This window comes from Colias philodice, chromosome 15, assembly GCF_061535455.1.
Source record: "Colias philodice isolate Cphi_HAF_F1 chromosome 15, ilColPhil1 Martin Lab GWU primary, whole genome shotgun sequence".
NCBI lineage: Eukaryota > Metazoa > Arthropoda > Insecta > Lepidoptera > Pieridae > Colias > Colias philodice.
This window is the reverse complement of record NC_143100.1, coordinates 4,759,851-4,784,200: the sequence shown is the minus strand read 5'-3', so window position 1 is coordinate 4,784,200 and position 24,350 is coordinate 4,759,851. Positions and strand designations below refer to the sequence as shown.

General features: G+C 34.1%; 2 protein-coding genes across 3 annotated transcripts in view; one reads left to right on the top strand and one right to left on the bottom strand.

The window, feature by feature from the left end:
• The first annotated feature begins 14 nt into the window (after positions 1–14).
• Positions 15–1,627, top strand: LOC149482171 (granzyme D-like). The gene is made up of 6 exons (XM_089704487.1): positions 15–45; positions 118–185; positions 261–479; positions 555–725; positions 799–966; positions 1,049–1,627. Exons 1-6 carry the CDS (start codon positions 15–17, stop codon positions 1,625–1,627), a joined length of 1,236 nt encoding a protein of 411 aa, XP_089560613.1.
• A 5,072-nt stretch (positions 1,628–6,699) lies between these two features.
• Positions 6,700–24,350, bottom strand: part of Bx (LIM domain-containing protein Beadex) — a 43,205-nt gene continuing 25,554 nt past the window's right edge. The window contains exons 1-6 of one of the 2 annotated variants that reach the window (XM_089704514.1): positions 22,792–22,936; positions 16,401–16,553; positions 15,864–16,036; positions 12,289–12,414; positions 8,346–8,496; positions 6,700–8,043 (exon numbers count right to left, since the gene is read on the bottom strand). In XM_089704514.1, the coding sequence (XP_089560640.1) occupies positions 7,906–8,043; positions 8,346–8,496; positions 12,289–12,414; positions 15,864–16,036; positions 16,401–16,487 (675 nt within the window). In that variant the 5' untranslated portion in view covers positions 16,488–16,553; positions 22,792–22,936 and the 3' untranslated portion in view covers positions 6,700–7,905. Of the gene's footprint in view, positions 8,044–8,345; positions 8,497–12,288; positions 12,415–15,863; positions 16,037–16,400; positions 16,554–22,791; positions 22,937–24,350 lie in introns of those variants that run through there. The other variant, XM_089704513.1, reaches the window with a different exon arrangement.

Below are 24,350 nucleotides of genomic sequence, written 5' to 3'. Positions count from 1 at the left end.
TCCTGAATATAAATATGCGTAAAAGTTTGGTATTCTTATTGTCTGGTAAGATTAAGTTTCTCAATTCATGTCTTATTTTGTTATTACATAAATCACAGATGTGTTTTTAATTTTCAGCATTGTTGGTGCAAAATGTGGTTTCGGAAGGTGAAATTGAAATCAAACGAGGGACATATCCCTATATGGTAATATCACTAATGTCTTCTTGAAAATTAGAGGAAATTATTAAGCATGCCTATAATATGTCTATGTTATTCTAGGCGTTCATATACTATCCGGATGACTCCGTAGTAGACAAGAATGGAGATCGAATTACTCGTGCTGGTATCTTGGTGAAACCAGATTGGTTAATAACATCATCGTTGGAGACCGATGTTCCTCTAGCCTTTCCAAAGAAAACTCTTGTTGCTAGACTTGGAAGTGTGGCTATTGACAAACATTTCACTATTAACGAAGATGAGGATGAACAGGAGAGCGAAGTATTAACAAAAATATTTATACTACTACTGTTAAATTTTAATTGAATGCTATGCTAAACTCGACTTTATTTACAGGTAATACAGATCATCCGACCCTACAACTTTAGTGCCATTGAATGGTGGTATAGTGACATATCCTTATTAAAAACCCTAGTACCATTTAACATTACTACTTCAGTTGCAATAACGTCAATTTCACCGAAACGGACATTTTCTGAGAAAGAATGTGTTATACTTGTATATGCGGTAAAATCTATTTATTTGAAACAATATTTTATGATATTCAAATCATGTATTTAATATTTAAACTACTTTTTAGAGAAAGAATACAAATATAACGGAAGATAGGTTCCTTATCCAAATTCCTGTTGACATCGTTCCGCCGACATTAGAACATTGTGGAAGTCATTTTCGACAGAGTACGATGATTTGTGCTATGGACATTGACGATAAGAAGAATACGTCCTATGCAACGAATTTCTGTCGTGTAAGTTACATCTTATTGAAAAAAAAAAATAAGAAAAAAGGCATTTGGTTGCAAATTTAATCTATTTTCTCTTTAATTTTAGGGTAACAGTGGTGGACCACTTCTATGTGACAGTGATGTATATGGGTTGCAAACGTACAGTGATGGTTGTCAAGAGCCACATCTATATCAACTATTTTCTGGTTGGACTGATTTTATATCATGTGGTATACAAGACATTTGCGGAGAGAAACAATGCGCTAAAGTGTGCACAGTTATAAACAAGGATACTGAAAAATATGCGCAAAACATTGTATCTACTACTTCTGAAAAAGCTAAGTCAGAATCTACTACAGTGGTAGTGACTAGACCGTACGAAGCCGAAGACAATATTATTTTGTCGGAAGAAAGTAGTCCTGCCAGGCCCACAACAACAACAACAAAGGATGACGAGATAACTACTTCAACGCATTCTAGTACTAAAGATTTAACCGTTGAAAGCTCAACTACCTTATCGACATCTGCACCTGATAAGAGCAATGATGATGAAGACGCGAGACGGTCCAATGTGGAAGCTCAGCAAGAACCAGTAAAGAAAACTAAAAGTTCATCCACTACTATCATACCATTTTCAGTCTTTCACACTTTGCCGTTCATCTGGACGATAATGATGTTTATTTAAGTTTTCAATATCGATCAATTAATATAATTTTATTTTCAGGAAGTAATGTTTAACTTTTTGTTTGTGAAAGCACATGCATATGGAAAATAAACATATTTTATAATAAATCGATATTTTATTTCACAGGAAATTGTGATAACTATTTCATGGAACCTTAAATGAGTACAATATGTAGGAGTATTTTCTCAATACGGTCTGGAAACTTGATAATGCTATTAGAGCAAACTGCGGAGGCGTTAAGCCTGCAACCTTACTTAATTCTACTTATTCGCAAAACTTTGACGCTACAGCCAGACCGGAACATCTTGCTCCAAATATTACCGCTTGAATTTCCTTGTTCTTAGTTTATACATATTTTTTAATTGCGATCAATTTAAAAATATTTTTAACTAAAATAGCAATAATCGGAAAATTTCGAATTACATTATTGTAGGTGTCTATAATAACATTGTAACGAATATATAATTTATTTCGTTTTCTTGATTTTATTTTAGATAAATATTTAATAAGTACCTCATTAATTATGTCTTATAATTAGACTAGCGACCCGCCCCGGCTTCGCACGGGTGCAATGCTGATACTTAATATATGTACTACAGAAAAACTGTGAGCGTTGTATATAAAAACATAGCGGCCCGCTCCGGCTTCGCACGGGTATAATATATAGCCGGGCGGCCGGCCGGTACCGCCGCAAACGCTACGTCCCGCAATTTTTAAATCTGTAATATCTTCGAAAATATTCACTTAAATCATACGGTGTATAGGGCCATATAGATCTATATTAAATGAACAATGTATTCAAGGTATTTAATTCTATGATTTAATTGGTTAAGGATTAATGCTGTATTGGTTAAAATCGCTTTTAAAATTAGCCATTATTTTTCGTAAAAAGTAAATGACAAAAACAAATTATTGTGGGTTATCCATAAGAGATAGACATATACCATCACAGACTTTTCTGTAGAACTTTTCAATGTGTATAATACTTAGTACATTATTTTGATAAAACTCGTAGGGTTCAGCCTGCGTTTGCAATGTAAGCGGAAAACATGTAATTTTTTACGACATCACATTAGAAACCTCAAAAATAGCAGTACTTCCCTACTATTTAATTGATGTTATTATACATATAAACCTTCCCCTTGAATCACTATATCTATTAAAAAAAACCGCATCAAAATCCGTTGCGTAGTTTCAAAGATTTAAAGGCTTTGTCAGACAGGACGCGTACTTAGCGCGCGTCAGAGCGTTAAGTTGACGCCGCGATATGACGCTAAGATGTGTTCTACTACCATCGTAGAATACCGTCAAACAGAGCGCCGGCGCTAGCAGTACGCAACGCTCTGTCGCGGCGTTAGGACGCTTTAACGTCGGGTGTTGTATTTTTTTACAAATTTTATTTTAGCGTCGGCGTTAATAGGCGTAAAATAATAATGAAATACTGCATAATGACCGAAAATTTGATAGAATTGGTTAGAAAATATCCATGCTTATATAATACGAAGGATAGTTCATATAAACTATAAAGATATATCAATGAAGGCAAAATTGTGGGCACAAATCGGAGAAGAAATTAATGAAACTGGTAAGTAAAAAATTCTTCCGACTCCGGAGTTAATATCGCTGTACCTTGTTTTGTTCGTAAGTAATAATTATGTAAACAACATGCAGCTTTAATAATATCAATAAAATTATTGTGTCCTAACGCGCGCTAAAGCGTTCTGTTTGACGAAGCCTCGCGCGACGTTAAAACAGGACGCTGCAGCGCTACTACGCAGCGCTAAAATACGCGTCCTATCTGACAAAGCCTTTAAGCGTATAAAGGGACATAGGGACAGAGAAAGCGACTTTGTTTTATACTATGTAGTGATGATGCAGTGTATAGTGCTTATAAGTAGCTTTTTGTCCAAATTATAATGTACCAAAATCTCCAGATGTTTATATCCTATGGTTCTAACTTCTAACGCTGAATTCTTTCCGAAAACGAGTATTTTCTTATTGAAATTTTTAAAATGTTCCGTCGAAATGTATCTTAATACGATTCGATGCGTTTAAATTCCGAAAGAAGCTCGCATTGGGAACTGTTATGCATATTTTAAAGCCAAATTTACTTACGGCAAACTCAACGTACCGAATGAAAATTCAACTTGAATATTTCTGTAAGAACTTTCAAATGTTTTTATGTTCGACACAAGATAAAATTGATCAACGATATATTCTGAAATGAATATATTATGTGTTTTAGAACCAGGTATTTTAATGTTTCATGTTAAATCTAAATATAAAATATAAATATTTAGTTATCTCTAACCTACTTATTATCTAAAAACTGTTTTTATTATAACATCACATTTCGTACCCATATCATAAATTATAACTTGCAAATGCATTACATATAAACTTAGTGTATTAGCCACCCACAATAAAACATTACTCACACGAAAACTAAAGCGCCTGTTTTGCTTCCTGAGCAATTTTCTTTATACCATACTTTGTCCATAAATTTCTAAGCTGAACAAAATTTAAGCAATCTACTTAATGTAATGAGTTAACAAACAAAAGAAATTAATTCAACAATCTCATAAAAAGGAATAAGCAGTTCATAAAACTTTTAATAATTAAAACTCGAATAAAAATAAGAGATGCCGACCAGATAATACCATTTCCGCGAAGCTTTTGTACTCTTTCAGTTTCGCTGTATACGCAGAGGACGAAATGTGATTTCATTCTTTGTTAGGGGTCTTTTTTAATTGGTCACGACGCGGAACCATTTCCAAGGATAAATCCCTAACTGGAGGCAGGAGGGTGAATAACTGAAAACTGTCGTTAACTCATCTTGTCTGGACATTAACTGTAAATGCTAAACAAGATATTAAAATAATGATTGTGGCTCTTTTGGGAGTTCCCCAGTTTTTCTGTTTATGTATCTGTGCATATAATAATTACCTTTTAGCTTTGCCCAGTCGTTTGTGGCATGGACAGAACTACGGGCAAAAACTTTTATTAGGTACCTAGGTACTTATTTTAGCATAACAGTCAGACAAAGTATCACGTTTATAATAAATCGCATGGATTTACAAATGTTGTAAATGGAGAGACAAGAAATTGGTTAAGCTTACTGCGTAGAAGATGTTATGTTATAATAGATATATTATTATTTAGTGCACAAATATACACGTAAACAAAATCAATTTCATGTAATTGTCAAATTATAAATGGATTTTGCCATTGTACCGCTAAAACCACAAAAACTTTAAATAAGTAGTTATAAAGATGACTATCGACAGAAGAAATAGTAATAAGCTAATGATTTAACAGAGGTGAGTAGATTGTTGCATTATTTATAGCTCATATTAAGCTTCTTTAACATTTTGACATAAAATAGTAACTACAACAACGTTAAAACGTAACTCGTTTTGAAGAAATACTAGTGTTGATCATGACCCAGCAGATACAAACCAAGTACAAATCTCTCAGTATGATGTACCTACTTTTTAATTTTTTTACGAATTTATGTAAAAATTTGATACCAAAAATAAATAATACAGATATACTAAAATGACAAAGAGCATGTATATACATTAGATCACCGACTTTCCTAAGTCATCATCATATTTGACATCTCTCTACATAGATGATGATTACAAAAATATTTTACATGGTTATTTCTAGTAGTTTTAATGATTTTTATGTCAATTAGGGACAAAATTAATTGATTATTCATAAGTCTGAGGTAAAAGGTAAATTACTTTAATTAAGATTATTTCAAATTAAAAAGGCCGCAAACCAATCAGTATAAGTAGAGCGTTATATTAGAAATTGATTAGCTGTAGGTAATGTGCAGGAAAACTAGGCCATAATTATAGCAAAATACAACAATAAATTCGATCAAATAATAACGGAATCGTCAAATCTGTTGCGTCTATAGGCAATTTTCAATCTCTTTCCCATTTATGGCAGTAATAAAGCGACCGGGAAAAGTCAACAATCAATTTTGTATTTCAATTTATTCCCAACCATCTAAGTTGGTGCGGTGATAAGAAAAAGAAAAACGCGTTCATTGAAAACGGAAATTATTGCAAGAAGCCATCAGTGGTGTGCGCTCGGCTTCCTACGTTGTTTATTTGTATATTTCCACTTTTTGTGTCATAAGGTTTCAAATTTTTAATTGTGCCGTGTCGGCCCATACCATTTCCATGCACCTCATTGTACAGTTCATGGTTGAGGAAGCAGTGTTCGAGAAATTAGTCAAGCGTCTCGATTTTATTTGATTACTCATTCGACAACCCTTGGGCTTGGACTATACTTGGACGGCATTTAACGATCAAACGTGTCTTTGTATGTCATGTTATTTAATTTTTATATTTTAAAATGCAAAAATAATTGAACAAATTATATTTATAATTGATGAATACATATTATATTTTTGCCTTTAATAAATATTGTATTAGATAATGATTCAATTGGTCAATTGGAAAGGGCAATGATTAAGGCAAAAATAAATAACACATGAAAACAATTAAAATATGAAACATAAAATATAGATAGTAATAAAGCATGTATTTTACAGTTTCTCAGAAGTCAGAAGTGAAGAGCTTTTTCCAGTTACTATTGCTTTGTTTACCGTCGAAATTAAAGATGGTATCGATAACAATTCTATCAGAGTGCGTTAGGCCGACATAGAGGGCCGGGTGAAAGGAAATTGGGGTGATTTTTCTCTTCTTTTCACCTCACTCGTGGCCACCAATATTCACTGGTGAATATTCACTGTTATATATGTCGCAGTCATCTGGTTGAATTTGCTATTTGATTGAATGACTAGCGATTTCATTGAATTTTTCAGATGACGGCGAATATCTAATATTGATTATTTTAGATACAAATTAACTAAGATGGCTTCTTAATAGGATTGTGTTCAATGTAAAATTTAATAAGTATCCCACGAAGAATTACTTCAGTCACGAACACAAGGTTCTATTTGAGAAAGGTAAGGCAGCTTCTATAAAAATTCGGGAAAATACCTAATTTTCTTTGAAATTATCCTAATATTCTTATATACAAATGAAACAAAATTATAGTTTGAACAAAATTTTTATTCATCTACGTCTTTGGTCATATCATTGGTTAGGAGCCTGACATGTTCATTATTCACACAAGATAGTAACATCTCTTATTTAATTAGGAATGCATTATATTCACCTAATTAAATGCGGAAAATATCGCTAAGTAACTAATTTGAACTATTTAGAATAATTATGAATTTTAAATTTTATCAACATGTACCATTTTTCTATGATTTAATATTACATATTATACACCAATTCATTATTATAAATTACAATAATCTACTTAGCATAGGAATATTATTTACATAAATAATACAAACATTATAACAATGTTTAGTAAACTTAACAGTTAATATACAATTATAATTACAAAAAATAACAATGTTGCTAGCGGGTAAGGCATAAAATAAATTTTATAATATGGCCAGGCCAAAAATAAAAAAAATATAAACAATAAAAACAATTTCATGTTGATGGCATTAGGATAGGGAAAACTCTATTGCGGTCTTAGCGCAAAAAATTTGAAAATTCCTTCAATACTAGGATTTCTCTCTAGCCTGGGACAAGTTGAAACTGATGTTAACAATCCTGATACTTTAAAAACAGCAGGGAATAAAATGTATTACTAAAGCTAAGGTTTTCTGGTAAATTGTGCCATCGTAACTGTGTATTTGCACTATAAGTTAGTGCTTTAATAAACAACGATTTGATGGTGTGATTTGACCCTATAATGCGGTCTATAGAATATTAACATTTGAGGTATAAGGGCACCCTACTTACGAAAACCCAAGCTTAACAGCCTTATTAATTACAAATTTTATGGATTACTTTAGTAGAAAATTTACACATATAGTTTTAATAAGTAACATAGTCTTTCACCCGCTGTTCATCTACACTTTACATGTAACATTTATTTTATTCTAATACAATTGCCTTATGAGATCACCTTAATAAACAGACTAAATACATTTCAATATAACCAATAATCTATCTAATATAATATATTGGCGAATTAAAAATGAATATAAGTTTTGGCATTTTGCTCTTTGTTCTATAACACGAAAGTTTCGATAAGTGCGTAAAACGCGAGTATGTCACTACACAGAGTTTACAGCACGAAAGTTTTTTTAATATGCATTGCTGCTTCCAAAGTGAAATGCAGAATTACGGTTGATACTTGGCATACATGGGTAGGCCTCACACGCGATAATCTCAGCTGGACGCAGAGAGCCCCAGGGGCTTGAGGTGCGGGGGAGCGGCGAAGGGGGCCGGGGACGACCCCGACATGTTGTTGTTAAGATCACCAGATCGACTGGACCCGTTCATCAGTCCACTCATTGCACTGCTTGTCTGTTAAAAAATAAAAAAAAAATAACAATAAGTAAATATTGTATCAAAATCCAAATCATTCGGCGTTCTGCTCTCTCATAGCTAACGAAACGAAACAAAATTAAACGAAATAACTTTTCTTACACCGCAGTTGATTTGTGCTAAATATATTAGATGTTGCTTATAATAATAATAATATCTAAACAAGATATATTTATTATTTATCGATAAAAAATTCTGAATAAATACTTTTACAATTCATTTTACAGTCTGTAATGTATTCAATGCGAAAATGTTGTAAGTTAGATAAACAATATGCTTACCGGTGGTGGAGGCAAGTGTGTCGTCTGTCGCTTGAGATGCGCCAGCGGCGGCGGGTTATAGGCCATGTTTGCGAACACTAACCTCTCTTCATAGTCGTATTCGCAAAGGATCTTATTCTCGCAGAGGTAGAATCTGTCACCCACGCAAAATCTACGACAAAATAATTACTTGTTAGAAAAAGGCGTACTTATTACGTGGGTTTTCATATTGCAGTCTCTTATTAAACATTTATATGAACACTTTGAGCCCCGAACGGCCAGATCCGACCGCGACACAATAGATTTTCTATTGTCTGTGATTCCGGGGCCTGAGGGATTAAACCATATTTTTATCCACGGTTTTCCGAATACAAAATATGTACAACAATCCAATTTATTAATTCCAGAAATCTCTTTAACTGTTCGAATAAAACTCATTGAAATCCTTTCCAGGAATTCGAAACATATGAAACCTTTTTCGTAAAATTAGCATCAGAGTACATGCATAATTACAAACAGAATAACCAGTATGCTTTAATATAATTAAACAGTTAATGTGTTCATAAAAAACTGTAACTATGATACTAAATTTTATATTTAATATATTATGTTACGAGCTTTTCTCATATTTTTAAACATGAAAACGCTTCTTAATTAATTGTTCATTACGTATATTTTAATATAAGATAACTACTACGAAAAAAGATTACTGCACTATTTTACAAATATAGGTATCATACCCACTTTCTTTCAGGCATTGATTCAATATGGTACAATTTAACTATAGGGTAGGTATAAACGATACAACGACTAAGCTTGTAAAAACCATTAAGATGATATCGCGGGTTTATCATTGTTTTACGGGGTGCCAGAAACCCACCTAAACGTCTTGGAAATAAAATTTACCGTTACCGTAGGAAAGGTCAACGCGAAGGAGGTACGATAACGTCACGCGAGCGCATCCCTCAATGTGGCAAACAAAGGCATCCTTCGAGTCGGCAGTCGCCAGTGGCCGTCCGGAACCGCCGGTGATAACACCAAACCTTATCTCCCTTCCCACCCCTCCCCGCGTCTTTCCGCACCCCGCAGTGCCGACCACCCTGCCAACTCTTTTGTTTCACTTGTCACAAAAATTAAGCGCAATAGCTCGGCTACAAATGTCTCTTTTTTAAGGGGCCAATTTCCACCGCAACTCAGTCGATTTCGCCGCTCTTAATTAACTTTATTTCCTGTTCTCTCCGTTCCCGACTTTTGTTTTTGGGGGTTGTCCTTTTTATTTTGCTATTTTTTGTCTGCAGTCGCGTAATGGAAAAGATGTAGAACGAAATTTTAATGACTGGGCGCAAGTTAGGCTTTGTGTATCGCGCCATTGTGTCGCGGCAGCTTTGGTAATTGACGATTTATCTAATCGGACGTAACTTAAATTAAGTTAATTATTTTTCTGTTATGAACGCATCGAAGAACATAATCATGTTATTAAGTACAGTCCTACGTACCTACAATATTGTACAACACGAAATGATCAGACTTGTTAAATCTGAATTAGAAGAGTCCAAAGAAGATTACACAGCAAAGGTTACCCATTAATAATTTTAGAAACAAGAACTGTTAATCCTAAAAAAAGCTAACCCAAATCGTATGTAAACATTTGATTAAAATAAGCTAAAGTTGTGATATTGATAAACGTCACGTCCTCGTCAGAAGGATGCGACGCAGTAGCGGCAGCGGCGCGATAGCCGGGCTCCGGCCGCGGGCGCGCCGTCAGATTGCTACTAAATTATTTAACCGTTTAGCGATATTCGCCGTGATACCTGCCGGCCTCGCTGCAATCGGACAGCCCGCAAATTGGATTCAGATTTCTGTCGGCCGTGGAAATAGATTTGTATGTGATATTTAATACCCGTTGCTCCATATTGTTAGGTAAACACGTGCAGATATTAAAGTGTACGCGCGTATGTCTAAATTTTTCCAATAGTTTGAATGAAAGGCTTTTACAAAGAATTACGTTTTGACGAAATAAATGGGCACGTGCGTTTCATGTTTAATTTTCTATTCAAAATGGATTTGTGATTCTAGATAAAATGCAAATGAAATTTTTCAAATTTATTTATAGCCATAAACGTAATCCTAAATAATTTTATTTCTTTAATCTTCTAAACTGACCGACTCTCATTTCAATGTACAGCAAAAAATCAAAAGATACCTGGCAGAATTTTTAAAAAATTACAAAATTACATTATGTTAATAAGTTACTGAAAAAAATAATTATTAGAATTTATTGTTTGAATGATACTTTATATCCATAAGACTCTACATTACATATTCCCACTCATCTTTATCAAAAAGTTAGTACCTATAGTGTATTTCAAAGACAATAGACGTCTCCTAAAACATGCGCAATATTGTTTCGTACTAAAACCATTAAAATGCATATACAATTTGGGAAAGATGTCACTCGAGATCTACAAACACGGGAAAGGTCCACCAGTGACGTATAAACCATTCAGAGAAGCTCCAATCTTCGCGACCTTTCTATTATTTAAGCGAACAGACCGGCGAAGATTGCTCTTCTTCTAAAACCTTATTCAAAATTCAATCTTACACGTATTGCAAAGTAAAAGACAATGTACTGAAAGTTCTAGTTGTGTTGGATTATAATATTTCAGTAATTTTAATACAAGGTTAAAAAAAGATTTCATTACTACATTATTCATATAAAATACGTTAAATTAGTCCCCCCATTTCCAATTAGTCGGTATTGCAAATCAATAAAACTTTAATCTCTTTGCTTAATATTAATAACTGTAACTCTAACATATTTAATATCAAGCCATAGATACCGATTTATAATCTGTCATAGCTCCACAATATTACAGACTACCTATCATTTGATCTGTATCAATTACAGCTTATATCCATTAGACGTAGTCTAGTTTAATAAATGTGCATACGTTCCCAACAAACATTAGTATACCTGCAAGGGAATATTAAGCCGTCGTTTATTGCATCACACTAGACTCGTATCGATAACTTCATCAATAAGTTCGCTCTTTGAGCTAGACAGATCATCGCTCACCGTTTGATAACCGAGTTGAGAGCGCCGGGGAAATCAAAGAGTTTATCTTTGTTTACCAATACTGACTATAATTTCTGTTTTATATACCTAGCGACGGAATAACGGTGAATAAAACAATGTGTCTATCAAAGTAACTATATATCTACATTTAATCTTATTGCGACTATAGAACTGTATTATGAATCTGAAAAAGGATTTTAAATCTTTGCTTTGCTATAATCTAATATCTTTATTAACTCGTACATAAACTCTACCAACATAAAATTGTTTCCTCAACCAAAATGATTTACGCCGTGCACATAAACAATCGCAAGTCTTTAAAAAGCGTTTCTTTATTCCGTGTAGCTTTCTTATGTAGCGGAAAATTTAATCGCGCTCTTTGTTTGGTGTCCGTGAGTTGAATAAACCATACAAAGTTTTCGCTCAACAATATACCTGTCCCTTTCGTTCATCACATTATTCTGAATATTTTATCTCGCTTATAAAAGAAGTCTCATAGTGGACTTGTGTTCAATATAGAGTCCCCGTTCAATTTTCAGGAGCGCAATCGCTTTTGACAGGTGAGAAAATTAAGTGAGTGTGCTCCGTAAGGCTTCTGCTAGGACAATAGGCTTAGATGCTCCGATAGTTTTTAATAACGTGTCCCGTGGAAATTGTGAAGATATTGTCTTAGGTGGAGTCAATAGGCTACTTTATCCTAATATCATAATAATATGTGATGTTCCAATTTTAAAGAATAACATTGTATCTGATGGAACAGGACACAACGTGAACGTAGAATTAAGAATTCTCTTGGCTGTATTTATTATTATTACATATCTATATCTATACATCATATCTATACATATATCGGGCAAAAAATATTTTAATCATACATAATATAATTACCTGTGATTGCATTGTTGACAAGCAAAGCATTCCAGATGATAGACATTGCTGCGCGCACGCATCACCATCTCGAACGCTGGGATCACTTTATTGCAAGCCGCGCAATAACCCGTGTTGCCGAATAACCTGGTGACAAAAATGTTTATTAAAATAATTTGTTTATGTAATTAAGTAAAGTAGGAATTTAATATCTTCTAAATTACAACCCTATATGTGACGTAAACGTAAACGTAATGCTTAAATATATGTGAGATAGAGACTGACTGACAGAGTGTAAATCACAGATTTAGTAGTACATTCTAAAGTATCTAACAATAAAATAATTTTGCAAGAGCAAAATGTACACAGCCTTTTAAATAAACCGCCAAATCTGACAAAAAATATCAACTTTAATAATATTTTACACAATATAACAGAAATATTCTAAACGATTTACCTAATTCACTCCAAGATTGACAGTGTACATTTCTGACTTGACAATAGGTACATGTTTTGCGACAATTATCTCAAAATAAATCATAGTTTTGAAATAGTCAATTCCAAGTTGTAATATTCTTGACTACAACATTTAGCTCAAACCAAATACAGGTACGTAAAGCTGGCGATGAAAAATTAGCGAAATTAAAAAAAAACAACACCAGAATTTGTTGCTTATTTGTTGCTAATTAGTTGCTATAATGACGATTTTGTTGCTCAACCCGTTCGCTGAAAATCAGCAACAGTTCTAGCTTAACGTTAAGGTAGCGTGAAGAAATCGGAAAAAGGGATGGATCGTTGCAAAAATGCAGGTGAATTTGTTGCTAATTTGTTGCTGCATAAAAACAGTGAAAATTTTGAATTTTTTTCATTGGCGCCAAAAATAACACAGGCCAAGTCAACTTAATTGTCGATTTTCGGTAGTGAAACATAAAAAAAAATTTGTTGCTCCTCACATCATTCACTGGCACAGTGTACAGAGCCAGCAACAAAATAGAAACCGGAAGTAGAGTTAATTTTGAAACCGGTTTGCTAGAAAATCGTCCACGCCAGCTTAACTGTCGATTTTCGGTAGTGAAACCTAAAAAAAAAATTTGTTGCTCCTCACATCGTTCACTGGCACAGTGTACAGAGCCAGCAACAAATTAGAAACCGGAAGTAGAGTTAATTTTGAAACCGGTTTGCTAGAATATCGTCCACGCCAGCTTAACTGTCGATTTTCGGTAGTGAAACATAAAAAAAAAATTTGTTGCTCCTCACATCGTTCATTGGCACAGTGTACAGAGCCAGCAACAAAATAGAAACCGGAAGTAGAGTTAATTTTGAAACCGGTTTGCTAGAAAATCGTCCACGCCAGCTTAACTGTCGATTTTCGGTAGTGAAACATAAAAAAAAATTTGTTGCTCCTCACATCGTTCACTGGCACAGTGTACAGAGCCAGCAACAAAATAGAAACCGGAAGTAGAGTTAATTTTGAAATCGGTTTGCTAGAATATCGTCCACGCCAGCTTAACTGTCGATTTTCGGTAGTGAAACATAAAAAAAAATTGTTGCTCCTCACATCGTTCACTGGCACAGTGTACAGAGCCAACAACAAAATAGAAACCAGAAGTAGAGTTAATTTTGAAACCGGTTTGCTAGAAAATCGTCCACGCCAGCTTAACTGTCGATTTTCGGTAGTGAAACATAAAAAAAAAATTGTTGCTCCTCACATCGTTCACTGGCACAGTGTACAGAGCCAGCAAGAAAATAGAAACCGGAAGTAGACTTAATTTTGAAACCGGTTTGCTAGAAAATCATCCACGCCAGCTTAACTGTCGATTTTCGGTAGTGAAACTTAAAAAAAAAATTGTTGCTCCTCACATCGTTCACTGGCACAGTGTACAGAGCCAGAAACAAAATAAAAACCAGAAGTAGAGTTAATAAATTGACGAATTTCTAGCAAACCGGTTTCAAAATTAACTCTACTTCTGGTTTCTATTTTGTTGCTGGCTCTGTACACTGTGCCAGTGAACGATGTGAGGAGCATCAAATTTTTTTTTATGTTTCACTACCGAAAATCGACAGTTAAACTGGCGTGGACGATTTTCTAGCAAACCGGTTTCAAAATTAAGTCTACTTCCGGTTTCTATTTTGTTGCTGGCTCTGTACACTGTGCCAGTGAACGATGTGAGGAGCAACAATTTTTTTTTTATGTTTCACTACCGAAAATCGACAGTTAAGCTGGCGTGGACGATTTTCTAGCAAACCGGTTTCCAAATTAACTCTACTTCTGGTTTCTATTTTGTTGTTGGCTCTGTACACTGTGCCAGTGAACGATGTGAGGAGCAACATTTTTTTTTTTATGTTTCACTACCGAAAATCGACAGTTAAGCTGGCGTGGACGATATTCTAGCAAACCGATTTCAAAATTAACTCTACTTCCGGTTTCTATTATGTTGCTGGCTCTGTACACTGTGCCAGTGAACGATGTGAGGAGCAACAAATTTTTTTTTTATGTTTCACTACCGAAAATCGACAGTTAAGCTGTCGTGGACGATTTTCTAGCAAACCGGTTTCAAAATTAACTCTACTTCCAGTTTCTATTTTGTTGCTGGCTCTGTACACTGTGCCAATGAACGATGTGAGGAGCAACAAATTTTTTTTTTATGTTTCACTACCGAAAATCGACAGTTAAGCTGGCGTGGACGATATTCTAGCAAACCGGTTTCAAAATTAACTCTACTTCCGGTTTCTAATTTGTTGCTGGCTCTGTACACTGTGCCAGTGAACGATGTGAGGAGCAACAAATTTTTTTTTTATGTTTCACTACCGAAAATCGACAGTTAAGCTGGCGTGGACGATTTTCTAGCAAACCGGTTTCAAAATTAACTCTACTTCCGGTTTCTATTTTGTTGCTGGCTCTGTACACTGTGCCAGTGAATGATGTGAGGAGCAACAAATTTTTTTTTATGTTTCTCTACCGAAAATCGACAATTAAGTTGACTTGGCCTGTGTTATTTTTGGCGCCAATGAAAAAAATTCAAAATTTTCACTGTTTTTATGCAGCAACAAATTAGCAACAAATTCACCTGCATTTTTGCAACGATCCATCCCTTTTTCCGATTTCTTCACGCTACCTTAACGTTAAGCTAGAACTGTTGCTGATTTTCAGCGAACGGGTTGAGCAACAAAATCGTCATTATAGCAACTAATTAGCAACAAATAAGCAACAAATTCTGGTGTTGTTTTTTTTTAATTTCGCTAATTTTTCATCGCCAGCTTTACGTACCTACCAAATACAGCGATTTTGTTCGGTATCATAAAGTCAGTATGTCTTTCCATTCAATAATTTGCATATTATTTAAACCCTAAGCCAATTTTCGATTATCAACAAGAACAGTAGGTAAATAAGTATTTATTATCCTAATAAGTATTGACTTGTATCTGTGTTCTAATTTCTAGCCATGTTAAAGATACAAAATAACACAATATTTTAAAAAAAATATAAAAGAAAAATATCTTATCAATATTTCAATCCACCGCACAATTTAATTCAGTGTCAAAATCTGTCTCAAGCAGCAAATCATATTAAATTAATTGTAGGAAATAAGATTTACCTTAAATAATCCCGTTTGCACAAAATAAGGTTGGCACGAGTATACAGAGTGTGGCCGACTTCCCCAAGCCTACAGTCACAGCATCCACATTTCAGGCAATCCTCGTGCCACAGCTGATCCAGAGCCTTCAGCAGATATCTCTCTGTTATCACCTTACTGCATCCCGCACAGATCTATTTAAAAAAATAGATTAATTGAATATATTATACAAACCATAAATAAAGTAAGATATGAGATTTTACTGGAATTCTATTTTGAAGTTCAGAAGTGGTAATATTATATCTTTACATGCCTGAATTTATTTTATAAAGCTATATGCACATTAAACACACGTTCATAGTTCATACTCAAAGTCTAGCAGTCACGTTGAAACTAATTCAACCATCCTACTAATATTATAAATGCGAAAATTTGCAAGTGTGGATGTTTGTAACTCTTTCACGCAAAATCAACTGATCTTAGATATGAAATTTGGTACTCAAAGTCTCAAGCTGGTTTTGTATAAAGTTTACATATAAATTTTGTAATTTTTATTACCTGAGGCTGCGGTGGTTGAGCCGAAGCCCCGCTGCCCGACTGCGCGGTGGGCAGGGGCGACGCGCGGGCTTCCTTCGTCACGTCCATGGCGTATATCTGGTTGCCCAGCGATGGACTCCCGCCGCTCGACTGCTGCGGCGTCCGCCTTTCGGACTGTAAGAGAAATAGTAATTAAGACAAATGCTAAAATTGGTTTTAATTATTTAAAATATTTAAAGATTGGTCGTCCCAAATATACACGTTAGATTGAGGATGGAAATAATATTGATTGCTATTTTAAATAGTGTACATATAAATGTTGTATTTATAATTTATCATTTTCTCTTAATGTGAGTTATATTACAAAATGTATACAAAACATTTTGTGAATAGTATTAATATACATGATAAATGAGAGATCATAAATTATAATGTTATACCAAAGCAAATAATTCAATATTAATGTAACCAGTCAAGCGATTAATTATAACGCGAAACAAAAATCAACATTTTCGTGATAAATAAAATAGTTTAAAGGTATCGGATAAATGGCAAAAACTATAATTTAGAGCAGTCCAATGAAAAAACAGTCCCGTAGCAATAAAGTCAAGCACGGTTGCCGTCACGGTTAATTAACACTTTAAATACGAACATTTTTCAATTAAATTTCGGCGAACGACTGGACACAGGTGCAGTAAGTATTTATTTAATTATTACAACCCTTGCTATTTTGATTTCGTACATTTATATTCAAAATTGCTTATTACGCCCAAATAAGTGCCGTCAGCCAACATCATAAGCTTAAGTATAGTGTGTATTATTATGTGTTCGAATATAATAACCAATTACACTTTGGATAGATAAGACAACGATGAAGTTAATTATATGGGGCAAGGAATTTCTAACCTTTGCCAAAACATGTCTCTGAAACATTCGGTCACTTCCCGTTATTTCCATTAAATCGCTACGTAATAAATTAATCATCACTAATCATGACTCATATAGATAATAATTAATTAGATAATATCTTACATTTATTGTACATACATATTTTCAATAAAAGGCGTAATTACTATTTGTTTGCAATTTGTACAAGGCGATAGTAACAATTGCATTAATAATGCGCCCAAAATTGTCACAAATAACATTCGCTAATGATAGATTATTTAGAATTATTTTGTAATCGGCTTATGATTAAGTCATCAAACATAATAGCAATGGTAATCTAACATTTTAAACAATGGAATAGTTACGTAATTCTTGTTTCATTTCTAGTGCAGGCGGTAAGAACCCGCCAACACAATATGAAGCATTGTGTGTCCGTGACGAATGTTCGTAGCTTACCATTTTTGTATGTTTTTGAGAACGGATCGACGGGCGTAAATAATGGCCACGGATATTGGACGGAACCATGCCCGTTTACTTAAATCGTGTCAATGATTGTGTGATTGTTTCTCAGTACAGTTAATCGAGTGTATTGTGCATTGTTACTGCTAAATAGGATAAAGGGCTATTGACAATTTTATAAATTAAAGCGGAGTGTGTTAGAAAGTTCAGTTCGGTTGCTTTGTGTGTTATAATTTACCAGTACAATAACTGGATGGATTAAAAGTGATTTAAATTAAAACCCTTTGTAGTTGGTCGATTTTAAAACTATAATTTGCAAAAATTGTAATAACGTAAGCATAAAAAATATTAAACTTAATTATAACTTGATCACATTTTTATTTCCGTTCAACTGCACTCAAGTAACCTCGTGAAATGCAATGCAAGTAGTAGGTACACTAAATAAAACCATTAAAAAGTAGATAGACAAAAGAACAGTCGTGAATAATTACAAACAGTATAGTGACAGCGACATGCCATGGCACTTCGAAAACAACCCGTAGCTAACGCGGCCGGGCCAGATAAGGCACAAAAAAGCTCACGCCTTCCATTACCATTGACTTTCAAATGTCAATACGCACGAATTAGTATTTAACTCGCTGCCGTGAAAGAGAATAAAACTACTGCTTTGATTTCACATCACTGTCATTCGGCGAATTGAGTTAACTGAAATGTAGAAGCTTTTGACGATGCATTGAGCTGCGGCTAAATTGAAGGATGCTGCGCGGGCCACCGGGGAGCCGAGTGCCGGGAGCCCGAGCTCGTCCGCTCTAGTATTAATGATTAACACAGACGCGGTCCGAGACCAATTACGCGCCACCGCCACACTCCAAATTAGAAACTATTTTCGCCCATTACTGGCCAACTTCATAATCAATTATACGTTAAAATTTCACAACGCCGTTTTGGGAGCTCTCTGTTTGGATAATCGGAGTTTGTGGTCCCTCGGCGAGCTATTACGCGGCTGTACGGGTCATAAAGGTTTTTGTTTCGCTCTCGGAAAATTTTAATGCACGTTTCGAATGCAGTTAACTGCATTAAGGTAAAATGTTACGGTCTGATAAATAATACTTTCGAAATTACAATCGGGAGATATAAATATCGATGACAGGACGGGCGAGCTCGTAAATAGTAAAGGCTATAGAAGCGTTTTGTATATTTGTGAGACAAGACTAATAGGATTGAGTGCACTTCGCTAATCATAATTCATCAGCGAGATTAAAGAATAAGCGACGCGAGGAGGGGGAGTTCCGAGGGGCCCTCGGAAACAATATGATTGCCACACCTGCGGAAATAGCGAGAGTAACGAGACGAGCTAAATAATTCAAACAACTACCATTACCTTAAACTGTGCTCGACGTTATTTTTATGTTGCCCATAGTAATATCGCTAATGTCGTCCTTAGAAAAATACTAGGTCCTTTTTATTAATATTTTTTTTTTGTTTACCTCGGATATGGATAATGTTTTTGACACACGAAATTAAGTCATGTTCTTTAAATTTTTAGGATAATGTTTGTTTATCTAAGGCAGTCACATTTTTGTAATGAATACGAAAAGAACACCAAACTAACTAAAAAATGGTAATAACTCTTAAATTAACTTAAAAACAAAAATTATAAAAACATGTCTTCCAAATTGGTCTGGTACAATTCATAAGCCAACATAAAGTAATGAAGGACTGATTTGTTTTAAATGATATGAATAAAAAAAAATAACTCATTTCAAAAAGTACAGGTAGAGTATGCTTCAGTTGGAAATGGAGTAGAGTGGCACTTATTTAGCAGATTGCTTTCCTTTAAGTTGTTCTTTAATCTAGCGATGGGCCGAGCGTGTCGACCGAGGCTCCGTTTCGCACCCTCCGTCTCGACACAACATCCGCTCACTACTCTCCTACACATTATTGTTTGTTCGCCAACACGTGTATCAAAACATTACACATTACCATACAAATGAGGAATGACACTTCTTTTAATTTGAACACTTTCTACGAGCCATTGTCTTTCATATCTATTCTAAGTCATATGCATTTAATACGATCGGGAACGGCATTCGTTAATACCTTACCCCGCATATTGGATTACCGGCAGCGCCCGGCTAGCGTAGTAATATAACGAAATTCAAACATTAATAGGCTCAAACACAATCACGGATGGCCGCATAATCAAGTTAGCTGCTATTCGGTTAAACCCCTATCGCGTAATCTGCCCCATTGTCTGACAGTCGTTTCGCTGATCATGAGGGCCGATTATTGTGGCAATTTCGTGTTTATTGTTTTCAGGTGTCTCCTGTCACCCGGCGTCCTCAAGGAGTATACACTACAGTCTACACAATACCGGCCCGGCGAGCGCTATCTCTCAATAGAGACAATCCCGTAAAATCTTAGTGTAAACGTTTATTATTGTAAATTCAACTGAAACTACGCTGTTACTATTGTTTATATATCTCCAATCTTTACCTAGCCCTATAAAGTTGAAAACTGTAGAGTATTATAGTTTTGAAAATGCAATAAACAAAATCCCCTGACAACTAAAGTAAGTGATACTCACGGAGATAGTTCCAGAAGTTAGAACTTTCCACCTCGGTTAGATCCGAGTGAAGGAACAAATAAGTAGATAGAAGCAGTGTCAAAACTGCCAAAAACAAAACTATAAAGTTTGTTTTATAACTGGCGGATATCACTTTATCTATTGGATATGTCTTACTAACTCCGGATTTTAAAACTTTCCGTGTACATTATTTTAAACCAATAATAACTTTATTTCATTTCTTCATAAAAATAACACATAATTTATTTTTAATCTACAAAATAATCATTATGAGAAAGAATATTGAAGTATTCCATTTGCTTTAATTGTGTCCAATAAAAAAGGGCGAAATGACGGGGTATTAATTACTTGAGTGTATATTAGGTATCTATTAGTGTAATTGATACAACAAATAAATTGGTAACTTTATATTACATTTTTGTTTATGCTTTATGGCATATGGTACAAGCGAGAGAAATGTAAACTTTTATGATTAGGACTGGAAGATAAAACGCATGTTAACTTAATGTGCGCGTAACTGAAGGGATGCTTTAGCTATCAGATGTTCCCGATATTGCTGATATTTTATTACATTATAAAATGAACGTCTCAAATTAATTATGAAACTTACTACAGTCACCATCTCCATTGATCGTAAAGAATCTTTTGATGGCAGTTGTAAAATGTTCCAAATCGTCGTCATGATAATTTATGGAGCATGTTTATGGACGAATTTATGGAGATAAATAGGAACGCACATACAGTCTGAATGTAAGTAGGATCTGATGTACGGAGGATTACTCCCGACCGCTTCGATTAGCACGTTTTACAAGATGAGCACAAAGCCAAATTAGAAAACGAGTCGCGTGGCGAGGGGCAAAGTGAATTAAACCAACTCGGGGCCTATTACGTGAAGTGAGTTATAAAATAAAGCCGCGGCGAGTAAGTTCATACATTACAAGCCGATAACCAGACGAGACTTCTGAGACACAAACCAGTCCCTTTTAGTGAAATTGAAAACTTTTTCTGTTACTCATACCGCGACCACGACACCACTCCTTTTAAATCAATTGCCTTTTATAATTAACTTACTCCATTATTGGAGTGCACTCGCTCGTTACCTCAATTAAAATTCAATCGAGATGTAAATCTATCTATAATAGAACGAGTTTTTCTGGCAGAACTAATCTAATAAATTGTTTTCGAGATAAGTGCCACTAAGATTATAGCTTGGCTAAGGGATTCATTATGCCTATTTATAAATGCATCGTTAAGACGAGCTCGACGACTTCGATTTCAACTTTCTGTATACATAATTTCTAAATTAGATATGAAGCTATTTATTATTTTTCCATTAATCCACGTAATAAAGATAGAAGCTAGAATTTCATTAGGTATGTTTCCATTAAAGTGTATCGGTGTATTATTAGAGCCCTCGGCTCTGTCAATTCTGACATTATGCAGCCCTCACTAATACAATGAAGATCCCCACTTGCTATCCAGGGAGTGCCACTTTTACCTAATTCTTATTAAACATTTATTAGCTTAGACAATAGCTATCGGGAGGTATCGGATTCAATGTTTTATTTATGATCTCTTATGGGATTGCTATTTTCGCTGTATTCCAACAAATAATGTAACTAGTTTCTGGAAAGGCGAGATATATCCGAAGGTACGTGTTTGAACAAAAATATAGTTTGATTTATATTGAGAGTTGTAACTTTTAACACGAAGGTATCACATTGCTGATTAATCCGAAGTGTAGGCGTATTATTTAACGTAATTCAGGTTGCGAACGGATTAAGCGATCATATCAAAAATAGTTTAATCAAAGCTTCAGACTATCAATTAACTGATATTAACTGAGGGCTGGGCTGTAAGAAAATTGCTTTTATTTGTGGGAGTCATTCAATTACATTCATTCATTTGCGGCTCATCGAGTGACGTCTATTTCATTTAATTATAATTTACGCGCCTCTTTTAATGTGATAGCGTAGTAGTGCTTAAATTAATTAAAATTTTATTATTAACATTGCGGTTGGTGCCATACTGATGATAGCGCGATAGCTTTTCACTGTTTACTCAATGTTAATTTTTTTAAAGTCTATTGTCAGTTTAAACAAACGTTTATTTAAGTATGTTATGCCATTTTTGGGATCAAAGTTGACATTTAGTTGTGCCTTTTGTTGTGATTTACATGATTTTTTTTAATATCTCGATTTGTTTTCGTTATAAATGATCTCCTTTCTAATTCGTTTTATTATTTAATTAGGTATGTAAAATTTAACAATCAGTAAATTATAAAATGCCAGAAATTTATTGTAAAGAAATTTAAAAATAAGCAATATAAAATATCGCTTTCAATTATTGTAAGTAATTACAAACTTTTATTTATTTTACTGAATTTATTTTCTATCATAAAAACAAGCTTAATATTACATTTAGGTAATTTAAGAAATAAAAACTGATATTAGGATAAGAAAAATTAAGACATCTTACTTTTTACCAGCAACTTAACTTCAAAAAGATGACGTAGTATAAAAGCAACGTTGTATAGACGTATGACCAAATGACACAGCACTTTATTTAAATAATTAAAAACACGTGTTTACGATTCACGCTCCTTTTGAAAACTGAATGAAGTATGAATGAATGTGGACTATCGCCCGGTTTCCTGTGATAGCTTGTTTCCTTAATGAGCCCTCTGTACTTATTTGAAACTATAGTGACATTACATAAATTAATTATAATTACGTGTTTGTTAACTAAACAAGGATAATTATAATATTACGTTACTTGTTATGGATCTTTGATTGTGTAATTGTTTTATTTGTTGGGAATATCACAATAGCAATTATTATAAATTTTACAATATAATTCTATAAAAGCCCAGCAGGTTAAAATGCATTTTAAATTATTATTTAAAAAATATTTTGTACTTCGGTACAAAAGGCTTAATCATAGTAAAATCAATTATCCGTAAACATCCGAATATGACATAAGTTTTGAAAGGAAAAGAAAAATACTACCTATGCAAACGGTCAGCCCATTATGATGTGAATAGTGAAGGCGGCATTGTGAAGAAATGCATATTATCTTGCCGCATATAAATTATGATACACCATCAAATAGGCGTGGAAGGTGATAATCGATAGTGTAGTTGTTTCAAATTCTAATCCTGCGGCTGCCACGGCGGGAAAATGGCGGAAATTGAAAATAAACATTTCATCTGCGCCCCGGCACGCACTGCCCAAATTGACAATACAACCAATTTACCGCCGCGTACCGACCACCTTTGTATGGGAATTGAAAAATAATATTACTCTTTTTTCTACAACGTGCACGTGTGCAATCTCGAAAATAAACTACGATTCCTCTGCACTTCTCTTATGTAACAAATATTTTAATTCCGTTTTAGTAGTATTGGTAGAATCATTGCGATACATACTTCATATTTTTCGCTAAACATAAGCGTATGTCTACCTACCTTTATCAATATAAAAAAAAATCTTTACAATAAAACTTAAACGATTTTTTGTGAAATAGGGAAATAATTCTCGGTTCCTTAAAGTTATTATTAGGTTTTGTACCGGTATTTTACGATTGTAACCGAATCCATTATTATGTCAAAGAGACTAATTTATTACGGAGTACACATAAGATAACAATTAGTAAATATGTATAAACTAAACAATCATTCAATAATTGTTCACAATATTTAAATGTGTATTGTCACAGAATAATAACTAGAAACTTGGTATTGTGCAAGATATAAAATGCATATGTATACGTATCGAGTATCAAAATAATGCTTATTATTCATATTACATTATCGTCACCATTATTTGATGAATGTATTCATTAATTATGAGTAGTAATTAATATTACGTTATTTACAGAATAGAGCGTTTAAGATTTTAAAAAGAGCGTTACGTCTAGCTCGGTTATTATGTTTGGGAAAAAAGCGGAAATATCGCCAATTTAAACCAATCCTGTGATAAATTTAACCTCACGGAGGATACTGAAGCGCGAGAATCGGAGTTCACGAATCAAAGCGT